The sequence below is a fragment of the Diabrotica undecimpunctata genome, chromosome 5 (assembly GCF_040954645.1).
Source record: "Diabrotica undecimpunctata isolate CICGRU chromosome 5, icDiaUnde3, whole genome shotgun sequence".
NCBI lineage: Eukaryota > Metazoa > Arthropoda > Insecta > Coleoptera > Chrysomelidae > Diabrotica > Diabrotica undecimpunctata.
In genome coordinates, this window is record NC_092807.1 from 84,882,608 (window position 1) to 84,903,368 (window position 20,761).

General features: G+C 31.7%; 1 protein-coding gene across 2 annotated transcripts in view; it reads left to right on the forward strand.

The window, feature by feature from the left end:
* Positions 1-20,761, forward strand: part of LOC140441429 (metabotropic glutamate receptor 2) — a 244,076-nt gene that overhangs the window by 151,565 nt on the left and 71,750 nt on the right. Inside the window, exon 2 of one of the 2 annotated variants that reach the window (XM_072532157.1) lies at positions 8,910-9,005. The exons of the other annotated variant lie outside the window; for it this stretch is intronic. Within the exon in view, the coding sequence (XP_072388258.1) occupies positions 8,910-9,005 (96 nt within the window). The remainder of the gene's footprint in view (positions 1-8,909; positions 9,006-20,761) is intronic. 2 annotated transcript variants of the gene reach the window in all.

Here is a 20,761-nt window from a genome sequence, read left to right on the forward strand (position 1 = left end):
TGAGTACGGACATTTAGTGGGACGAATAGAAAAAAAAATTGGCAGATAGGCAAGATATTTTAAAACTGCACAAAACATCTATGAAGAACAATATCTTCAAATACTGCAGCTACTAAAAGAAACAATAAACTGGAATAACAATGATAAAATACCAACAAAGGGAGAAATAATAGACATACTAAAGAGTTTAAAAGATAATAAAGCACCCAGTGAAAATGGTATCATAGCTAAGTTACTAAAAGAAGGTGGCCAAAGCCTACAAAAAAAATCACAGAATTGATACGTGAAGTATGTACCAAAGAGCAAATACCAAAATAGTGAAGAGAAGGCCTACTATGCCCAACACCCAAAAAACGAAATATTACCGAATGTAAAAACTACAGGGAGGGGTAAAGCATTATAAGACACAATATATGAAGTTCTAGCTAGATAGATTAGAAATAGAATTAATGCCAACATTCAAGAAAATCTGGGTGAATATCAAGCTGATTGTGAAGCAAATAGATCAGTAATAGACCAAATATTTACAATTAAACAGATCCTGACTAGTTCATCACTAAACAGTTTGTTCATTGATTTTCGACAAGCATAATATGACATATGACAATAAACAGACATAAATTGATCGGCACATTAAAATGTGACTTTTCAGATTAAATAACACGATTAACTAAATCCCTTCTGAATGAAAACAAAAGTAAAGTTATAATAAAAGGTCATTTTTCTGCGACCTGCGACGGCCTGTCTACTGTATATTTTATTTTAATACTGGTAAGAATTCTAAGGGAGAACCATATACACACAAAAGACTCAATCTACCACCACAGATATCAATGCGTAGCATACGCGGACGACCTTGCCCTAATGACAAGAAGACAACAGAATTAAGATAGATTTTTAAAAAGACTCGAGAGAACAGCCAGGGAGCATGGGCTGGAAGCTAAAAGTAAATGAATAGAAAACAAAGTATGTATATGGATAAGAAAGGAAATAATGAACATTTAGGACAGTTTTGGAAAGTATCTACCTCAGAGAAGGAATATAACTTTAAGATAGTTGGACAGTACGATTGTTTGGGAGTAACGTTAAGAAATAGAAATGAAGAGAATCAAGCAATCGAAAAAAGAATGGGTTAAGGTAGTAAAAGTACTGGAACTCTAAATCAGATGCTGAAATATCCAACGAAACAAAAATAGGAATATATACAACGGTTATCCGACCAACAATGCTTTCACCAAAGCCTCATTCAATTTTTAATTGAAAGATTTATCAAATACTAAAAATAGAGAAAAATTGACATTTTTGGACATTTAATCATTAATTTTGCATAAACTATTAGGTCAAATGTAACGCAGCATAGCTCAATTAAAGCTTTATAAATGTACTTTCATAATATTTTTCCCTAAAATGTTTTGATACAATAAAAATACTCAAAAAACACCGCTGTAAAAAAATGATACAGTTGGGAGTTGCAAACACTTTACTTCAGGCATTACCCTTCATAACAATGTACTGGTTTCAAAAATTTACTAAATAATGCTCAAAATTATTTATTTTTGTCTGTACAGCTTGGACTAACATAAATGATCCAACACACGTGTTGGAAAAAATATTTGTTGAAAATCATTTTGTAGAGTATTTGAAAGCTAAAATGTGGTTTATATTAAATTGTTTTCAATCTGTTCGTTTTATGAGATTGCCCTGAAAGGGCTTGAAGAGGGTGCTACCCATGCGACTACAACCTTTAAACATTCATATCAATTAATATTGTTTAATTTTTGGTCTATAGAAATAAAAAAGCAAAATGTTCACGAAAAAAAGCTTCTTTTGGTATTTCAGCATTTTTTCTGTATCTTTTTAGTTGATGAGTTATTTTGAAACAAAGTGTCTTAAATTTAAACTCGATTGTTTTCAAAAGTCAACCTTCTACACCAGTCAAACCTTCTACCTTCTAGAATGTTGTGTTTGCATATAAATAAAGTAATTTGTAAATGAGCAACATTATAGTTTCGTCCAGGATGGTTTTGGCGGGGGTAAGTTTGTTACTTTTTGCGACACAAAAAGTATAAGCGGACTTTATTTTAATTATAACTTACCTAAATTTTCATGCAAATTATTTTTACAAGTAATCACTTTATAGGTTTTTAAAGTTCTTTAAAAAAACTCGTGTAAGTTTCCGATGAAAAACGTACCTTTTCCTGTTATTCAACATTATATTATATATAAATTTTGTATTCTATGAATAAATATGTACTTTCGAACAGCCATAACGTTGGTGTTATTAAGTTTACAGTATTTATGAAAAAACGAGTCTTTTTGTTTTATAAGATTTTATAAGTTTAATAAGTTTTATTTTATATCCTAATAAAAATGTAAATTTTTTTAGTTATTCGTGAAAAACTGTTTAAAAACATACGTTTTTCATTTAATTTGTGAATTTTCAGTCACCAACAACTCCAAAAATATTGTCTTTTCTAAAAAACTATAAAGAACATTTTTACTTTAAAATTCACTGTTCTAGCAGCCACCACGTTTTTTTTTTATTAACATTTTCTCCCGAGTTGAGGTGGTAACCACCCTCAGAGGAAAGGCACATATTGGTATAGGATAGATTTTGATCTTTCAGATATTTTCTACCTACTGTCTTTAGTATTTTTAATTTCAAGCAAATACATGCATAAAAAAGAATTCTGGGCATAAAACAGTCATATCCTGGACTAAAATACGCATATTAAATTCTTAATGTTTATCGTTTGTGACTACATTTTTGTTGTAATTATTTTAAAATTTTCATTTTTTTCTTCTGTACGCTCTTTAGTATGGTTTTAATTTCTCAATTATTTTTATTTTTTGTTCTCTCTGTCCAAACTATAATCTTTTTATGTTCTATTCGTTCGGCAATACTTAGTTTTCTTAGAACGTCATTTAAAGTTAATATGTTAAAATTATTGATATAAAAAAAATCTTGGTTGCACGGATTTGACATCAATTGGCCTATGTGCATCTTCCTTTAATTATAAAATAAGTTTTTAGGATTTGGCAGATCTGCTATATATAAGCTCTGTCTTGTATTTGTTATTTTATTCATAGCAACAGCAAGTTTTGCCAAAGTCTAGTAACGGGTCACCTATCTGATCATTCCATTTATATTTTTATTTGTAAACTAAGAAACTCATTTTTGAATTCTTTTCTACGTCAGTTATTTTTATAATTGTGCCCATGCCGTCTTCAATATAATTATTTTGACAACTCTTTTATGTTGTCTTGTTCCAAGATTTTCCTTCGTGCATAAACGTCCAATCTTTACAAATGATATGAAGTCAGGTTTTTCGTATTTGTATACCATTCAACATTACCTTCGAAAGAAAAATCTTGCGACACATATATAAGGGCACAAAAGAAAACGGAATATGGCGAAGATTATACAACTCTGAACTATACAAAATATACCAGGATCCGGATATTATAACATTCATTAAAATAGGACGGCTGCGTTGGATAGGACATGTAGAAAATATGGAAGAAGGCGAAATACCAAACAAAATATTCAAACAGATGCCAATAGGAAAAAGAACAAGAGGAATACCGAAACTGAGATACTTAGAACAAATGGAAAATGATATAACAACCTTAAAAATAAAAAACTGGAGAAAAAAAGCACGAAACTGATCAGAATGGAGAAGAATCCTGGAACAGGCCAAGACCCAAAAAGGGTTGTCGAGCCAGTGATAATGATGATGATAGTTATTCATCCATTATATCCATTCAAAACTATATTTGACCATTCAAAATTATATCGCTTAGGCTATACATTATTTTCTTTTACTACTCTACATATACATATGACAGGGTTTTACGTTCAAAGCAAGCTAGTAGTTTTATATCTACTGTTTACAAACAAGGACTATCTTATTAGAGTTTTGTATGGTTAATTAGTCTACAATATGTATTGTTTGCAATTTGTATCTTTTTTAACCTCTTGACTGCCATTATTATCTTCGATAACCAATGAACATAAGTATGTACAACGTTATTTAACATTGAATCTCGTATAGTTATGCTCTGTAGGTATCTGAATCCTATTGATTTGCTTACCTTCATGTATTTGCTTTTTGTTGTATTAGTTTTTAGACCACTATTTTGTGTCGCTCATTCAGTGGTTCTCTTCCTTCTTTCAAGTGCGTATCTCTGCTTTCAGCATATCTCTTCTGCTTCTGGCTATTATATTAACCTCATCTACAAAAGCTGGTATTTGTACGTGTTTAGATACTACTGTTTCTGTAGTATTGCCTCGTTACTCTCTGATCATTTTTTCTAAAGTGATAATTAACAAAATAAACGACGTGTGTATATATAAATTCACTATTTTTTTTTAGGATGTATCTCGGCATTAGAATTGTGTCTATTGTGGACTTCTGCCTACAGAAACCACACTGGTATCCTCCGACTAGTTGTTTGACCTTAGACGCTTATATAAAATGTTTGATAATAGACTATATTCAGCATCACAATTACTCGATAGTTTTTACATTGAAGTTGATCTACCTTTCTATGTAGTGGGAGGATTACTCATGTATTTCATTTATATGGCAGATGTTTGTTATTTCATGTGTCCACTAAGAAGTTTATGTACGACATTTAAAAAAGAGACTCTTACTTCTGTTATGTTAATTCTGTACTAATTCGAATTACTTGTTTTTATTCAATTGATTAACTACTACTTTCATTTCAGCTACTGAGAGTTGGTTTATTTTTCTGTTGTTGTATTAATCCATTGGTATGTCAACAAATAGTTAAGTGTGTTTGCCTTGAAATCATTTTTGCATTGTTATTAGATTCCCTGTGTATTTTTTGTTTTGCTCTGTATTACTTTGCAAGTACTTGTGATGCACCTTAAATTATTTTATTTTAATATTCTTTCCTTTTGCATTATGTTTTACTTGTTGATTTTATTATTATAATCCTTGGGCAGCACAATTTCTCAAAAACAGGTATTAATAATTTATAGATTACCAAAGCAAGGTGGCGAATGGATTAGTGTATGCCAAAGAGCCTTTATGCAAATTTTGGGCATGAAAAAAGATAGAATTCAGGGTGTGGTAAAGAGGTTTTTTTTAAAGGAATTTTTAAAGGGATGAAGGAAACTCCATCAAAAAAACGAGGGGGCGACCGCGTTCTAGAAAAAAATGATCAAAAAAAGTTAGCTATGAATAATTTTATTGAGAGTTTTAAATCTCTGGAATCGCATTACTGCATTAGTCAAATCAAGAAAAGAACTTATCTACCATGTGATCTTAATGTAAGATAGCTCTTTAAACTTTACGTCACATCAGTGGATAGTTCTCTTATGGTTAAGGAACATTATTTTCGTTCATATTTTGCAACGCACTATAATATAGGTTTTGGAACACCTATTACCGACGCGGTCTCTTTGCTTAAGATATAAGGAAAAGATAAGCAAATAAAAAGATGAGGAGCAAAAAAAAAACTTAATTCTTTACAGGGAATTACATAAATTTAAAGCAAAAGCATTTTACAAAATTCTTAAAACTAACAGCAGCGAGAGAGAAGTTTTTTCAATGGATTGTCAAAAAAACTTAGCTCTTCCGAAATTACCTGATCAGAGAGCTTTCCCAATATAATCTTTACAATTTTTCAATTGTAAATGGTACTTCTAATATAAAACTTAACTCTGACACAGTTTCAGCTTATCTATGGACCAATTTAGATTTGCCAAAAAAACTCAAGTATTATTGCTTCAGCGTTGTTTCATAGATTATCAAAACATAAATTTTCCAGAGATGTTAAAGAAATTTTGATTTGTGCAGGTGGCTGTCCAGGTCAAAATAAAAATATTACAATGATCGGCATGCTTGTAAGTTTTCTCCATAAAAAGGCGCCTAATAATATTCGTTGTATTGAACTAATATTCCCAGTTGTAGGAGACAGTTTTATGCCACCATTGGTATTTCTGAAGGCAAAATTAAAAAAACAGAAATAATAACGAATCCAGAGCACTACATAGCTAAAATACAGCAAAACGCAACAATCTATAAATTGGTTAAAGACTGGGACGCGTCTGATTGGAAAACCTCAGTATCAGAAGTTATAAAACCACCAGGAGCTTGGCACTTTCAATTTCAACAGTGCAAACGCTTTAGGATTTTGAAGCAAAATGATAATACAATTGAAGTTCAGGGCGAAGTCAACTACAATACTTCCATCGGTGTTCCAAGGGGCATTTGTAAGAAATGAAAACATATTCGTTCGATTAATCCTGACAAATTTGAAGCTGGCAGAGTAAATGACATTACGCATTATGGAACTGATTGGCAAGAAAATTCTGATTTGAAGTTTTATAAAGATGCAATACATTTTTCTCTAAATAATCACGAGAGTCATCCACAATTATTGACAAATGAGTTATGTAAAGAATTTTCTCCAGAAAAAAAAAAACTGGGATGTAAAATTTGTTGTGTTAAAAAAAGTTCATTTTTATGAGTTTACGTTATTTTCAATTTATAACAATAATTATATAAACATGAACAAATAAATATGTTTTAAATAATAAGAATCTAATGTTTATAATAATGTATTAAGTGAAGTTTAAAAAAAAACACATCTTTTTGAAGTTTTCTGAAATTTCCAATCCAAAGTTGCTAAATTCTGTTGCAAATTCCGCCATGTCCATAAATAAAACCAATTTTATACCGAAACTGCATCTCAATTTTTTTTTTTTTTTTAATAAAACATTATACTAGAATACAAGTAAATCAAACAGAAAACTAAAAATATCACAGGATTCCTCTGTAATAAATAGTTTTTCATTTTCTGAAAATTTTTATAGATGTGACTTGGCGGATTTTGCTTCTACCCCTCACTCATGAATTCTTTCAAATTTTAGTTACAGGGGCTACGTATCACTTAAACATTTTTTAGTTCGTCGTTTATTTCTTGTTCCTTTAATCCAAATTCTATACAATTTTAAGTGGTGATCCGTGATTTTCATGGTTTGTCGTGAGTTTTATCCATCTGGGCTTATACTTTGATGCGTTTGAGTATTTTTTATTTTATCCACTTTCCAATCTCTATCTAGGTAAGTCGGATGGTGGGATGGTGGTCGATTTTCTCTAGATATTATATATTCTACAGTTTTGGACCCCATCAAACGCTTTTTTAAAGTCAATAAAGCAAACGTAATTTTTTTTCTCTACTTTTCATCTTTAGAGTAATATTCAAACTAAAAACAAAGCTTTACTTGGTCACAAGCTATTTCCGAAACCGAATTGTTTGTTTTCCATTGTTTCTTAACATGTCTTTGGCATTATATTAAGCATTATCTTAAAAATAACTATAAAAGTGATTTTTCATACTAATTCGTGTGAAGTTTTTACATAGAGATTCTTTAGGTGTTTTAGAACTGAGATAAATGGTAGACTCAAACCATATTTGTGTAGTTATTTCCGTTTCGTTAATAAAGTTATAGATGTTTATTAGATGTAAGTTATATTAGATCTGGTTATAATTTAATCAAGATAAATAATAAGTATTTAACAAATATATATGTAAATAGGCTTTAAAGAATATTTTAAAAGTAATTTAAGAATTTTATTTATTACGAACTGTGAAAATGAAATGCAGTGAATCTAGTTATAACTTGCTGCACCAATCATGAACGTATATCTGAAAAAGAAAACCTTTCGTTAGTTGCATTCAAAATTTGAATTACGTAATGTATTTGGTTTGAGTTTTATGCGTCTTTTTCGAATGCAACTATTGTAGTGTCGTGAATATGATTTACTTGCATTGCAAACATGTTGTGATCCAATTTTTAGTGAAATCTGACAAAAAACTTTTAAAAATTTTCCAAAAATTACAAATGGTATATAGGGACTTACATAGTTTGAGTGAGCGAAGCATATTTGCGTGCAGGAGCTCTTATCATATTTTTGTACCAACGCGAATGTCGACTATCTGTGCATTCTGATTACCTCTGTAGTATTAAATATCAACAAAGAAACCATTAGCAAGATGGTACATGAAAATTTGGACATGCGAAAGATTTGCGTAATAAGTGTGCTAAAACTTCTCACGCGGGAATAGAAACACTTGCAAACATTAATATGTGACGATTTATTGTCCCACAGTCAGATTTACGACAGAGATAGTAACTAGAGATAAGACATAGATACTTAAACATAACTGCGGGATCAGTTAGCAAAGTCAGCAGTGGGTTTAAAAGGATAGTGAATCGTCAATAAAAGTTAAAATTTCCAAGTCGCAAATAAAGGCAATGTTTATTATATGTGTTTAATTTGTTCATGATAACCCCACAATATGTGGACAGTTCTATGCTGCGTCATGAAGTGGCTGTGGTCACGCATTTCTTGCATTCAGCAAGAATTATCGTCAAACACGGACATTTTAGCATATAATATTTCTGCTTCCAGCCTATCTAGCCAGGAAATATAATCGCGAAATTGAACTAGTTAACTTTGGAGGTGTACCAACGGTACTTTCAATCATGGAAGCAACGTTGAAAATGTTGTGTTAGAATAGTTAGAACGAGACACTTTTGTGAATGTTAAGAATAAAATTTTACTCTTAATTTATTTACTTGTCTTTTATTGATAAATTCCAGAACTTATTTAATGTTAAGAATAAATATTACTCTTAATTTATTTACTTGTCTTTTTATTTATAAATTCCAGAATTTATTTGCCACACCTCGTATGTATTTATGTGATTAATTTTGTAAATTTAAACAAAAAAATAATACCTCCAATTTATTAAAAGCGATCTAAGGATCTTCTCGGTGGGGTACCAATTTAAAAAAATCTCTTGCTATAAGCTATTTTGCATATCGTATCACATTGTATATAGTCTGCACAATGCTGTATATATTTCAGATCTGGCGATGTATCCTCCTGCCCCGCCGAGTTATACTCGTCTGTATCAGTACCACTGCTATCCGCCGGGGTACTACTCGACACGGTACCTACCAGGTCTGTAACATATGCATGTTCATTGTTATGCATGAACCACCTACTTTTTATCAGTTCCATTTGTTATTGCACGCTTTAACTCTATTTGTACATAGTAGATTTATCTTGCAGCGATTTTCAGTAAGTTGCACCGTTGCTCAATACGTAAAACAAAATATAGTCTAGGTATTTATTTGACCAAACATTCGAATTAATTTATTTTAGGGGATTTGTAAGACCACAGGTGTTGACATATAAACAAAGCATATAAAAAAAGAATTAAAAGCCGATTCATTAAAATAATTAGAAGGTTTAACTCAATTAATATATTATTCTGAATCTATTTTTTTGTGGCATATACATTTTATTTATTATTTTTAATAGGAATTAACCACAATTATAGTTTAAAATATCTTTATTTCCACTTTGCAAATCGTTTACAATAAGACAATAAGTTTTTTTCATTGTTTTAATGTATTAATCAATAGATGTTATGTTTTTCAGTAAGTGCATAATGTATTAATTCAATATTTTTTATTCCAATGCAAAAAAATAGTACTGGGATATGTTGATCTCAACAGTCTCAAGGTGAACACCCCCTAATTTTATTTGAAGTAATTTTATTCCAGTATTTGGCTTTTAAAATCTCAGCCAAATTTATTAAATATTTAATATATCAAATTTTTTGGATGTTTATTTTAACAGAAAACTGTATATCCATTAAAAGTCGCTGTTATCATCAGTTTAAAACATCATCATCAGTCAAAAATTTTACGACAGTAGTTCTTATTCTTTCTATCTATGTCATAAAAACCTACTATTTGACCAGTCTGTTGGTTAAATTCTTTTCGCCATTTTTTTAAACAAGACATTTTTTAGCATCTTTCCAGTAAAATACAATTCATGGGTTATCTGATAACCTGACTTCAGTTTCTCCTCTCGAGTGTTTAAAACTGACTTTTGGGATATTTTATTTATTCTAATGCAAGTTTCAAGATCAGTAAAGGGTAACTGTCTCAAACGTTATGCTAGTGTCAAAAAGCTATCAGTGCATAACAATTACAACAAGTACAGAAATATCAGAATTTGATATTAGTCCGAGGATACAACAACATCTATGAGAATTTTACCTTAAAACATTACTAATGTCCATAAGATCGAGGCCAGTTAAATCAACTGTCAAATTGATATTACCACCCTCCGCCAATTATTAACATTATCAGGTTAAAATGAGTCACAATTTTTATTTCAGAATTTTTTGAAAACGGTTTGCAGTTCAGAAATCTAAACGTCAAAACAAATGTAAAATGTAATTCTCATTACAATGAGTTGTGGTTTAGTCTCACATAAAAAATAACATAAGTTAAGCATGCCACAAGAAAACAGTTTCAGAACCTTTTTAAATCAACAGTTAGGATAGAATTTGATCCGTCAGAAAAAAAAAGCCAAAGTTCAACATAGTCAACTTTGGCTACACTTCACGTGCAATCTCAGCTAGAGACATGTAACGCAACTGCACAAAAGTACTGAAGCTACTATATTTTAAAATCCTTCAGTCATGTGTAAAATAGATGTACGAAAATATACCTGGGGCAGATGTTAGTTCTGATCATAATCCTGTGTATATATGTGATTAAGGCTCAACTAGAAAGATCAGAAAACATAATGTTTTCTGATCTTTCTAGTTGAACCTTACGATATTATCGTAAAATCTTAGGACTTAAATAAATAGACATAAGAACGCCATACAAGAACTAGAGTAACGTACACAGTAACGTACAAAATCAACAAAGCAATATAAGCGAAATAGATGAAAAGTTAAATTGTACCAATACAACAAAAAAGTAGTGGCTGATAAATATATAATAAAAACTAAAAAGGGACACCAAGTGTTGATGATGCATGAATTGTTGAAGTTAATAACCCAAAGGCGAGAAACAAAAAATTCAGGGAAGTAAAAAGAGTTAGATACAAAAATTTTAAAAAAAGTAAGGGTTCTCCGAAATATGGATTAAAGAAAAATTAGAAGAAATATAAAATAATGATAGAAAGTATGATAGCATCATATATATATATATATATATATATATATATATATATATATATATATATATATATATATATATATATATATATAAGCTATACCCGAATATTCTAAAGCTATTTTAACTTAAAGATCCCTTTTGTCTGGGCGATCATCCCATTCTGGGTTTGGTTTTACAGTTTATGATGTGACTTTGCTGTTTTCACAACTTTTCTCCATTTTTTTGTATGTTTTCAACTATCCTTTCTATATTTCTTATTTCCATACACATTAAGTCTTCTTCCACATGTTGTCTCCATCTCAGATTAGGTCTGCCTCTGATTATTTTACCTAATGCTATCCATTCCGTTATAACTCTTAACGGATTGATCTGGTCTCTATTCTTGTTACGTGTCCATACCATCTAATTACCTGTTCATTGTTTTAACTATATCCTCTTGGCCCATCCATTCTTGTATTTCGTGATTCTTTCATTGTCTTGCATTCTCTTCGATTTCCCCTTTAGTTTCAGTACTTTTGCCATAATCGTTCTCTCAAAATTTTCAGTGACCCTTCTCTTGTTGCTGTTAATGTAAATATATCTACAGCATATACTACCATTGGTTTTATCCTCATTTTGTAGATTTTAATTTTTGTGCTTTGGCTTATCTTCTTATCTCTCAAAATTTTTTATTTCTATAAAACGCTGTATTTACCGCCTGAATTCTTCTTTTTATATCTACACTTTCATTTCTTGTGTTGACCAATAGTCCCAAATATTTAAACGTTTTAATCTTTTCAAAGCTGTGTTCGTCTATTGTCAGTATTGTCATTTGTGTCTACATTTACTTGCTTGTGTTTATGTATTTTGTTTTATTTTCAATTAATTCCAATCCTCTCAGTTTGAATTCGTGTTCTATTTCTTGGGAGATTTTCTTTATTGCCCTTTTATATTTTGCTACTACGGCTATATCGTACGCATATCCTATTATTTATACTGCATTCTTCTTTATAGTTTCTGCATTTGACAGCTTTTTTATTATCTTGTCTAGGGATAGAATAAATAGTACCGTTGAGAGCGTTCTTTTGTTACTTCATTCTTTATTTTTATAATTTCTGTTTCTTCTCTTCCGGTGTCTATTGTTGCTTGAAAATCTTGCATCGTAAGTAATGTATAGTTTCTTCTATCCTAAGCCAAGTCAAACGAGTTGTTACTTTCATTTTAAGCAAATTAAGTTACCAATACAAGAGAATGGATTTAGTTACGATATAGAATTTAATATTTAAAATATTTTCTTACATATCTCTCTCCAATCCTGGAGGGAGTGTAGTGGTCATCGTGATGTCGTGTATTGTCCGTATTCAAAGATCTCTGTCTCTGGTCATTTCTTTTTAATCATGGATAGGTCTTTTGCATATTTCTGTAATTTGATCGATCCATCTTGTTAGGGATCTTTCTCGTGATCTTCGGCCTTCTACTGCTGGATAGCCGTTTGCTGACTTTTAGCTTATTTAAAGTTGAAATTCTTTTGATTATGTGTGTTCAAACTCAAAATCAAAAGCTCAGAACGGTTAATCGTGATTGTATGTGGATGATTGTTATGTAGTATATCCACTATCATGATTTTTGCCTTTGATATGTTTAACTTCAAACAGAATATTTTATTACTCTTATTATTTAATATTATTTAAATAATGTTTTCTTGTGCAGTATCTGTTTTAAACATTTTAATAGCTAGATAGAGAAATTCTAAATAGAGTAACTAAATATTAATTTGTTTGTGCTTTTTATTGTTGTTGTTGATGTTTAATTATTAATTTGTTGTTGCTTATTTATTTTACTTACTTAGTCCTAAGCCTTTCTACCGTTAGGTGTAAGGCTGGTGGGGTTAAGATTTGCACTGTTGTCTCCATGCTATCCGGTCTTGTGTTAGATTTCGTGCACTTTCCCATGTCAATCCTTTCTTCTCAACTTCTTTTCTGATTTCGTCTACTCACCTAACTCTTGTCTTCCTCGTTTGTTTTTCCCTTGCATTCTCGTTTTAAACACTCGTTTTGTTAATCTTTCATTCGACATTCTACACGCGTGCCCGAACCATCTTAGTTGCCCCTCTACTATTTTTTCGTTTATTGGTTCTAGTTTTAGGTTTTGTCTGATTGTTTCGTTTCGTATTTTGTCTGTCCTCTTTCTGTTTGCTATTTTCCTCAGGAACCTCATTTCCATAGCATTGACTCGAGATTTTTGTCTCCCAGTCAATGTCCATGACTTCCTATTATAGATGATTGGAGGTCTAACTACTGATTTAACGACTGCCGTTTTTACCTTCTCCGGTATTTCTTTTTTCCCCAAAAATGTTGTTTTCATAGTTCTAAATAAGCTTTCTGTTCGTCCCATTGTCTCATTTATTTTCATGTCTTGTTTACCGTTTGATTCAATTATTGCTCCTAGGTATTTAAAATGTTCCACTTGTTCTAGTTGTTTTCCGTTTAATTGTATTGCGTGTGTCTTTCTCTTATTTGAAATTATCATTGTTTTTGTTTTCTCTGTATTTATTTTCATATTTATGTTTGACAGTTCTTCTTCTAGAATTTCAAGGTTGTTCTGTAGGTCTTCTCTGTTTTCTGCTATCAAAACCATGTCGTCTGCAAATAGAAGCTCTGATAGTTGAGTCTGTTTCATTTGCCAGTGTCCTAATGTTAGTTTTCTCATTTTTCTCTTGGCTTTCTTTATTGCTTCATCCAGTACCACTGGGAACAGCAGTGGGCTCAACACGCATCCCTGTTTGACGCCTTGACTTGTAGTAAATTCTTCGGATTCCTCGTTGTTCGTTCTCACCGTATTTGTATTATTATTGTACATATCCTTTATTACATCAATTGTTATCCTGTCAACTCCTCTTTCCTTTAATGCCCTCCATACGTCCTTTCTTTGTATTCTGTCAAACGCCTTCTCCAGATCAATAAAGCATATATGTTTTTCTCTATTTTTATTGATTACTTTCTCACTTATTTGTCTTATTGTAAATATGTGGTCTTGCGTGCTTCTGTCCTTCCTGAATCCACATTGTGTATCTTCCATAGTTGGTTCTATTTGGGTTTTTATTCTTGTTTCTATTATTCTTGCGAATACCTTCCCAGGAATACTTGATATAGTAATACCTCGGTAATTATTACAGTTTCTCTTGTCGCCTTTTTTGTGTATTGGTAGTATAATGTCTTTCTTCCAGTCCTGTGGTATTTCTGCTCTCTTTATGATATCATTCATTAGTTCTTTCATGCTGTCCACTCCCTCTATTCCATGAATTTTATCATTTCCGGGGTGATATCATCCTTGCCTGGTGCTTTGCCTAATTTAACTCTTTCAATTGCCTTTTCTAGTTCCTCTGTTGTTATGGGTTCTACTTTTTGTTCTTCATTAATTTCTTGTATCTCCACTATGTTGTCTACGTCTGTATGAGTTAGCTATTTGAAATGTTCTCTCCATCTTTCCATTATTTGGTTTTCTTCTGTTATTACCTTTCCATTCTTGTCTTTTATATTCGGCATCATGTGTTCTTTCTTTTGTCTGAGCTGTTTTAATGCGCCATAGAAGAGTTTTTGGTTTTCTCTATAATTATTTGTCATTTTTAGTCCAAACTTTTCCCATGACCTTTCTTTTTCTGCTTTCACAGCTATTTTAACCTCTTTTCTTTTTTCTTTATATGCCTCATAATCTTCAGGGCGCTTTGTACTTAGATATCTCTTCCATTTTTCTTTTTTGTTCTTTACTTTCCTTCGTATTTCGTCCGTCCACCATTCAGTTCTCCTCATGCTATTATTTGCTATTTTTGTCTTCCTGCAAGTTTCCTCAGCAGCTATGATTAAGCTGGTCTTGAGATTTTCCCACTTTTCTTCTATACTTGCAGTTTTTGTCCTACCTTTCAAAATATTGTCTAATTTTTCTTGGAATATCTTCTTATATCTTTCTTCTTTTAATTTGTAGCTTTTTACTTTTTCATTACTTATTTATTTTAACACACATTTAATCCGTAAAGAGAACTTAGGCCACTTAAGACCTTGGTTCTTTTTTTATGTTAGTAGTGTACATACTTCGATATATAATATATATATATATATATATATATATATATATATATATATATATATATATATATATATATATATATATATATATATATGGCGTGGATGTTAGCGTGAGATTAGCGCGTGATTTAACGCCGGAGTTGGCGAGAACATTTCTGACAGTGAGATTGTGATTCGCGGATGGAGCGGACGCTATTTTATTTATGAGTGGAACTTATGTCGAAGGTAACCGTATGCCGTCATCTCTTTTATTAAGACAATTTGGCCTTTTTTCAATTTTTATGGCTTCTCGGATAATTCTTGGTTTATAGAAGCGGATGGGAGCTATGGTTCTGGAGTTTTCAAAATCAATTTTGTGACCTGTATGAAGACGGTATTAACCTAGAGCTGAAATTGAATCGGAATTGCGAATAGCAATGAAATGTTCATAAATCCTATTTTGAATTCTTCGATTTGTTTGGCCTATATAGGATCGAGGGCAGTCTGTACAAGGAATTTCATAAATCCCGTATTGTTCATGTGGAATGTTCTCTTTGATTGATCGGACAAGAGATGAAAGTTTTTGTTGGGGAGAAAAGAATTTTTTTCATTTTATTTCATCGAATTTTTTAAACACTGCCCTATCTCACCGTCAGACATTCTAGTAAGTTTGAATATCGTTTTACTCTTTACAAAAATTTCTATAGACGAAACTCTAAACATTCTGAAAACTAAATACAGTATCCAGCAAGAACACTTATCTTTCATTAAACATTGTATGTCCAACACCTATTTCATTTTTCAAAATTAATTATACAGACAAATAAATGGTGCTCCAATGGGCTTCCCACTATCTCCAGTAACTGCCGATATCTTTATGGAATACTTCTTGACCTGACCACTATCCACACCAATGCTCAAACTTATTTCAGATTTAATTTCAGCTTTAGGTCAACACCATGTTCATACAGATTACAAAATTGATTTTGAAAACTCCAGAACCATAGCCCCCATACGCTTCTATAAACCAAGAATTATCCGAGAAGCCATAGAAATTTAAAAAAGGCCAAATTGTCTCAATAAACGAGATGACGGCATACGGTTACCTTCGACATGGAGACCTCTCATAAAGAAAATGTCGTCCGCTCCATTCGCGAATCAAAATCCCACTGAGAAATGTTCTCGCCAACCCCCGGGCCAAATCTCCGCGCTAATCCCCACGGTAGTCCCCACGCCAACCTCCACCCAAACCATGTCATTATCGACGGTATAAATGAACCGTATTCTGTTCCCAGTAGCAGTAGTGCATTGATTGGTTGTTGATTGGATCAGTGTTGATTGTGTTGATTGGATCAGTGTTGTCGTGTCTGGGGGTTCGGGAGACTAAGACCTCGGAAGCCCTGAAGAAGACATTAGAGAGGATGTCGAAAGCTCGGCGCCATAATAATCAACGCGGTTCAACCCGGAAGACTGTTTGAGTTTAATATTATTTTTTGTAATATTATTAATCTTAGCTCTAGGTTTAATTGTACTAACCGCGGAAATCTTTCGGAACATTATATATATATATATATATATATATATATATATATATATATATATATATAATATATATATATATATATTTACTTTGTTGATATTTTCATTCCGTTGCGATATCCATATTAGTTTAAAAAGTCGAAGCTACATTCTGGTCAGCAATAGGAGAGGTCATTCTCTTTCCTGTTGCCGACCAGAATGTAGCTTCGACTTTTTTTAAATAATTTTAAACTGTTTGTCCTTGTTTAGTGTAGTGTTATGTTGAAATTTATGTTTAATATTATGTTTATGACATTCCGCGATTGCTGGATAGCCCAAAATTGACGAAATGCCCCCGAAGATGCTCTAGTGAGCGAAAGTACTTGGGCAAGATTTAATTATTAAAACTGTGCTCGATATCTGCCTTTATTTTATCAAAGTTAGAGCAGATAGTTTAATAACCACTGCTGCTCGACTGCTGAGATTTGAAGTTTATTTCACAAAACTAATTAAATAATTCCTAACATCCATCTGTATTATTCTTTTTTGTGTTTCAATCTCCATTATCCAACTTTCACAGCCAAGTAAGAGAAAACGTAACATCTGATCATTCGGATTCTGAGCTCTAAACTAAGATCTGACCTTTAAAAAAAAACGTTTTCATATCCATATTTTCCTTGAGCCTGAAACCTGTTCGATTCTTTAGAGAATGTGTTTCTTTGGGTTACACTGGCTATTGATATTTGCTGCTAAATATTTCATAGAAGTGACTTGTTCTATTATTTGTACTTTAACACACAAATGTAGGTGTGTTGGTATCTTCAAAAATATACTAAAATTTTAGTTTTGAAGACATTTCGATTTAATCATTTCGCTTTGATAAATTACCGAATTTATTAAATTTTGTGTTTTTGTGCGTTGCTTGATATTAGAACGGTATGATCAGCGTACCTGATGTTGTTTATGCTGGTTTTGTTTATCCTGACTTCACCTTAGATCTCATCTATTGCTTCTCTAAAAACAGACTTCGAATACAGGCAAAATAATAGTGGTGATAAGACGCAACCTTGTTGCAGTCCTCTTCGAACGCTATTTTTGTCGTCGAGCACCTTTATTTATTAGAAAAATATATGAATGTATTCTTTTTATATCTCGTTCTTTATTATTATTGCTTAATATTGTTTATTGTTTATTAGTTTCCATTTCTATTTAATTGTTTTACTTTGGTCCTACGTTCAAGGGGTCCATGATTTCTCACGTTATACATTATTGTTTTCTGTTGTTTTTCGTGAACTTGCTGTCTTCTTGTATCTTTGTTATGATAATTTTTAGAGCAGTCTATGTTACAATGTCGGTCTCTACCAAGTTCTCTATAATTTCCATTAATTTTTTTGACCTTGATACTTATTTCTTTTTTCCTTTCAGAGTTTTTTTAATTGGACGATATCTATCTTTCTTGTCACTTTTTCTCTTTTAACTTTCAGAAATGTTTTTAGACTAAAATCCATTATAACTAGATTGCGATCGCTATGCATGTCAGCTCCAGGGTATGTTTCATGTTGTTCTCTACACAGAATTGTACATATATCCCATATTGTTTTCGGTACCGAGACCGTATGTTCCTATTATGTCTTCTTTAGCACCACGACTAATTTTTCGTTAAAGACACCCATGACCATTGGTATCTCACTTCTTTTTTACTCGCAATATTTCATCTATGTTGTTATAAAATTTTTTTATTTCTTTGACCTATCAGTTGTTGGAGCATAGACGTGAATCATATACAGTGTGTAAAAGCCAAATGGAATAAATTCATTATTTAGGTTACTGTACATATTTATAAAAAATCCCGAAACACGTCAAATTTAAATTATAACTTGACATTCTTTAACGTGAAAATGCAACCCCTACCTTCAACTCCCTTAGAATGACAGGTACAACCCCCAATTTTTAAAATAGGAAATATAGGCTTGTGATATATCGTTTGAAAAGTCTTTTCATTCTCCATTCAAAAATGTTGTCGCTTTCAAGTTTATTAAGATTAATTAAGATAAAATAAATGAAAATCATGTGGTTACCGTAATTCGCTACAATACAATCAAAAACTAAAATGTAATGCAAAACGTAATAAAATGTAGAACACGAAAAAGAACCTTAAATGTTAATGAAGTAGATGTTCAAAATGTTTACTGCGAACGTCTTGGTAACATCCTAATCTCAAATAAAACTGTCTTCTAACATTATTTAACATAACAGGCGTTATTCGTTCTTTTAAGTCATTTAAATCAGAAGGTTTAGTTTTGTACACATGGCTCTTCACATATCCCCATAAAAAGAAATCTAATAATGTAAGATCAGGTGATCGCGCTGGCCATTCAATCGATCCTCGCCTCCCTATCCACCGATTGGGAAATATTGTATCGAGGTACTGCCGGACATTAAGTTGGTAATGTGGTGGTGCTCCATCCTGCTGAAACCATATCGTATTCGCTGGAACTTGAGGGTTTCCTGGATCAGGATATAAATTTGCCAACGTTGGAATGACATCATTTTGAAGTAGTGCCAAATAATTGTTGCCATTCAAGTTGCCCTCAATGAAAAAGAGACCAATGATATTGTTTTCTACAATCCCTGCCCAAACATTAACCTTTTGAGGGTATTGAGTGTGTTCTTCTCTCATCCAGTGAGGATTTTCCGTGGCCCAGTGGCGGCAATTTTGCCGATTAGCATGACCGTTAAGTAAAAAAATACACTCATCAGAAAACATAACATCTTCTAATTGGATAATATTGTTATCCAACATGTCCATCATTTGCTCACAAAAAAAAGTTCTCCTATCAAAATCGTCTTCCATGAGCTCCTGAGTAGGTATCATATTATAGGGATGCAATTTATTTTCTTTTAATATATTTACTATCGATGTATGCTAGCATTGAATGTAGTGGATGCCTGTCTACTCGATGTATGTGGATTTTCCTGAAACTCAAGCAACACATCTAATTTGAGTTCAGCACTCAGTGCATTGGCAGCTGCTTTTTTTATCTGCCCTACATGACCAATCATTTGTAAAACTGTTATTTTATGCATTTCCGTTAATCTTACCATTTTTCAGAATTGAATTGAACGAACTTTTTACTTAAATTAAAATACTGACAACTTAAATAAAACAATTTACTAATGCGTGTTAAAATAACGTTGCCACGGAAATTCTTTAAAGTTTTTTAATGGTTACCATCTAAAAACCGCATTGCTATGGTTTTTGTTCACTTTCTCATTATCAAGACCTAAACAGGAAATAAGTTTTGAGCATATTTTAGCGAATTTCGGTAACCACATGATTTTAATTTATTTTATCTTAATTAATCTTAATAAACTTGAAAGCGACAACATTTTTGAATGGAGAATGAAAAGACCTTTCAAACGATATATCACAAGCCTATACTTCCTATTTTAAAAATTGGGGGTTGTACCTGTCATTCTAAGGGGGTTGAAGGTAGGGGTTGCATTTTCACGTTAAAGAATGTCAAGTTATAATTTAAATTTGACGTGTTTCGGGATTCTTTATAAATATGTACTTTAACCTAAATAATGAATTTATTCCATTTGGCTTTTACACACTGTATATTTGTGTAGGTTTCTATGGGTTGTTTGCGGTTTCAACATTGTTACTCCTTCATTTATAGGGATGAAGTATGTGACAGACTGCGTTATTTTGTCGGATATTAATATACCCCTTTCGTATTGTTGTTCTGGGTCGATTCCTCCTGAATAATAGATGTATTCTGTTGTTGATTATTTTATATTTCGCATCTTTAATAATTTGTTTATTTTCTCAAGTTTAGTAAATGCGTAATAGGTAGGCATTTAATAGCATTTTTATAACACAAATGTTAAATATTGTTTAACATTAACTGTACAAATTAGAATTAAACTAAGTGTAAAATTACAATATCACTATAATTCTAATCGAAACATGAAAGAAACACTTCTTGAAGTGTAAGATGACTACTTGCGGTTCCTACATAATTATTGGTGTATAAAAACTGTAACTTTGTGTACACTCTCGAATCTGCCGCATCACTCATTCGCATTTGTGTGTTAAACTTTCAGAACCATTTATCTGTTAAACCGCATTACGGTTTCTATTTCATTTTCAATAAAGTCGGTAATATAT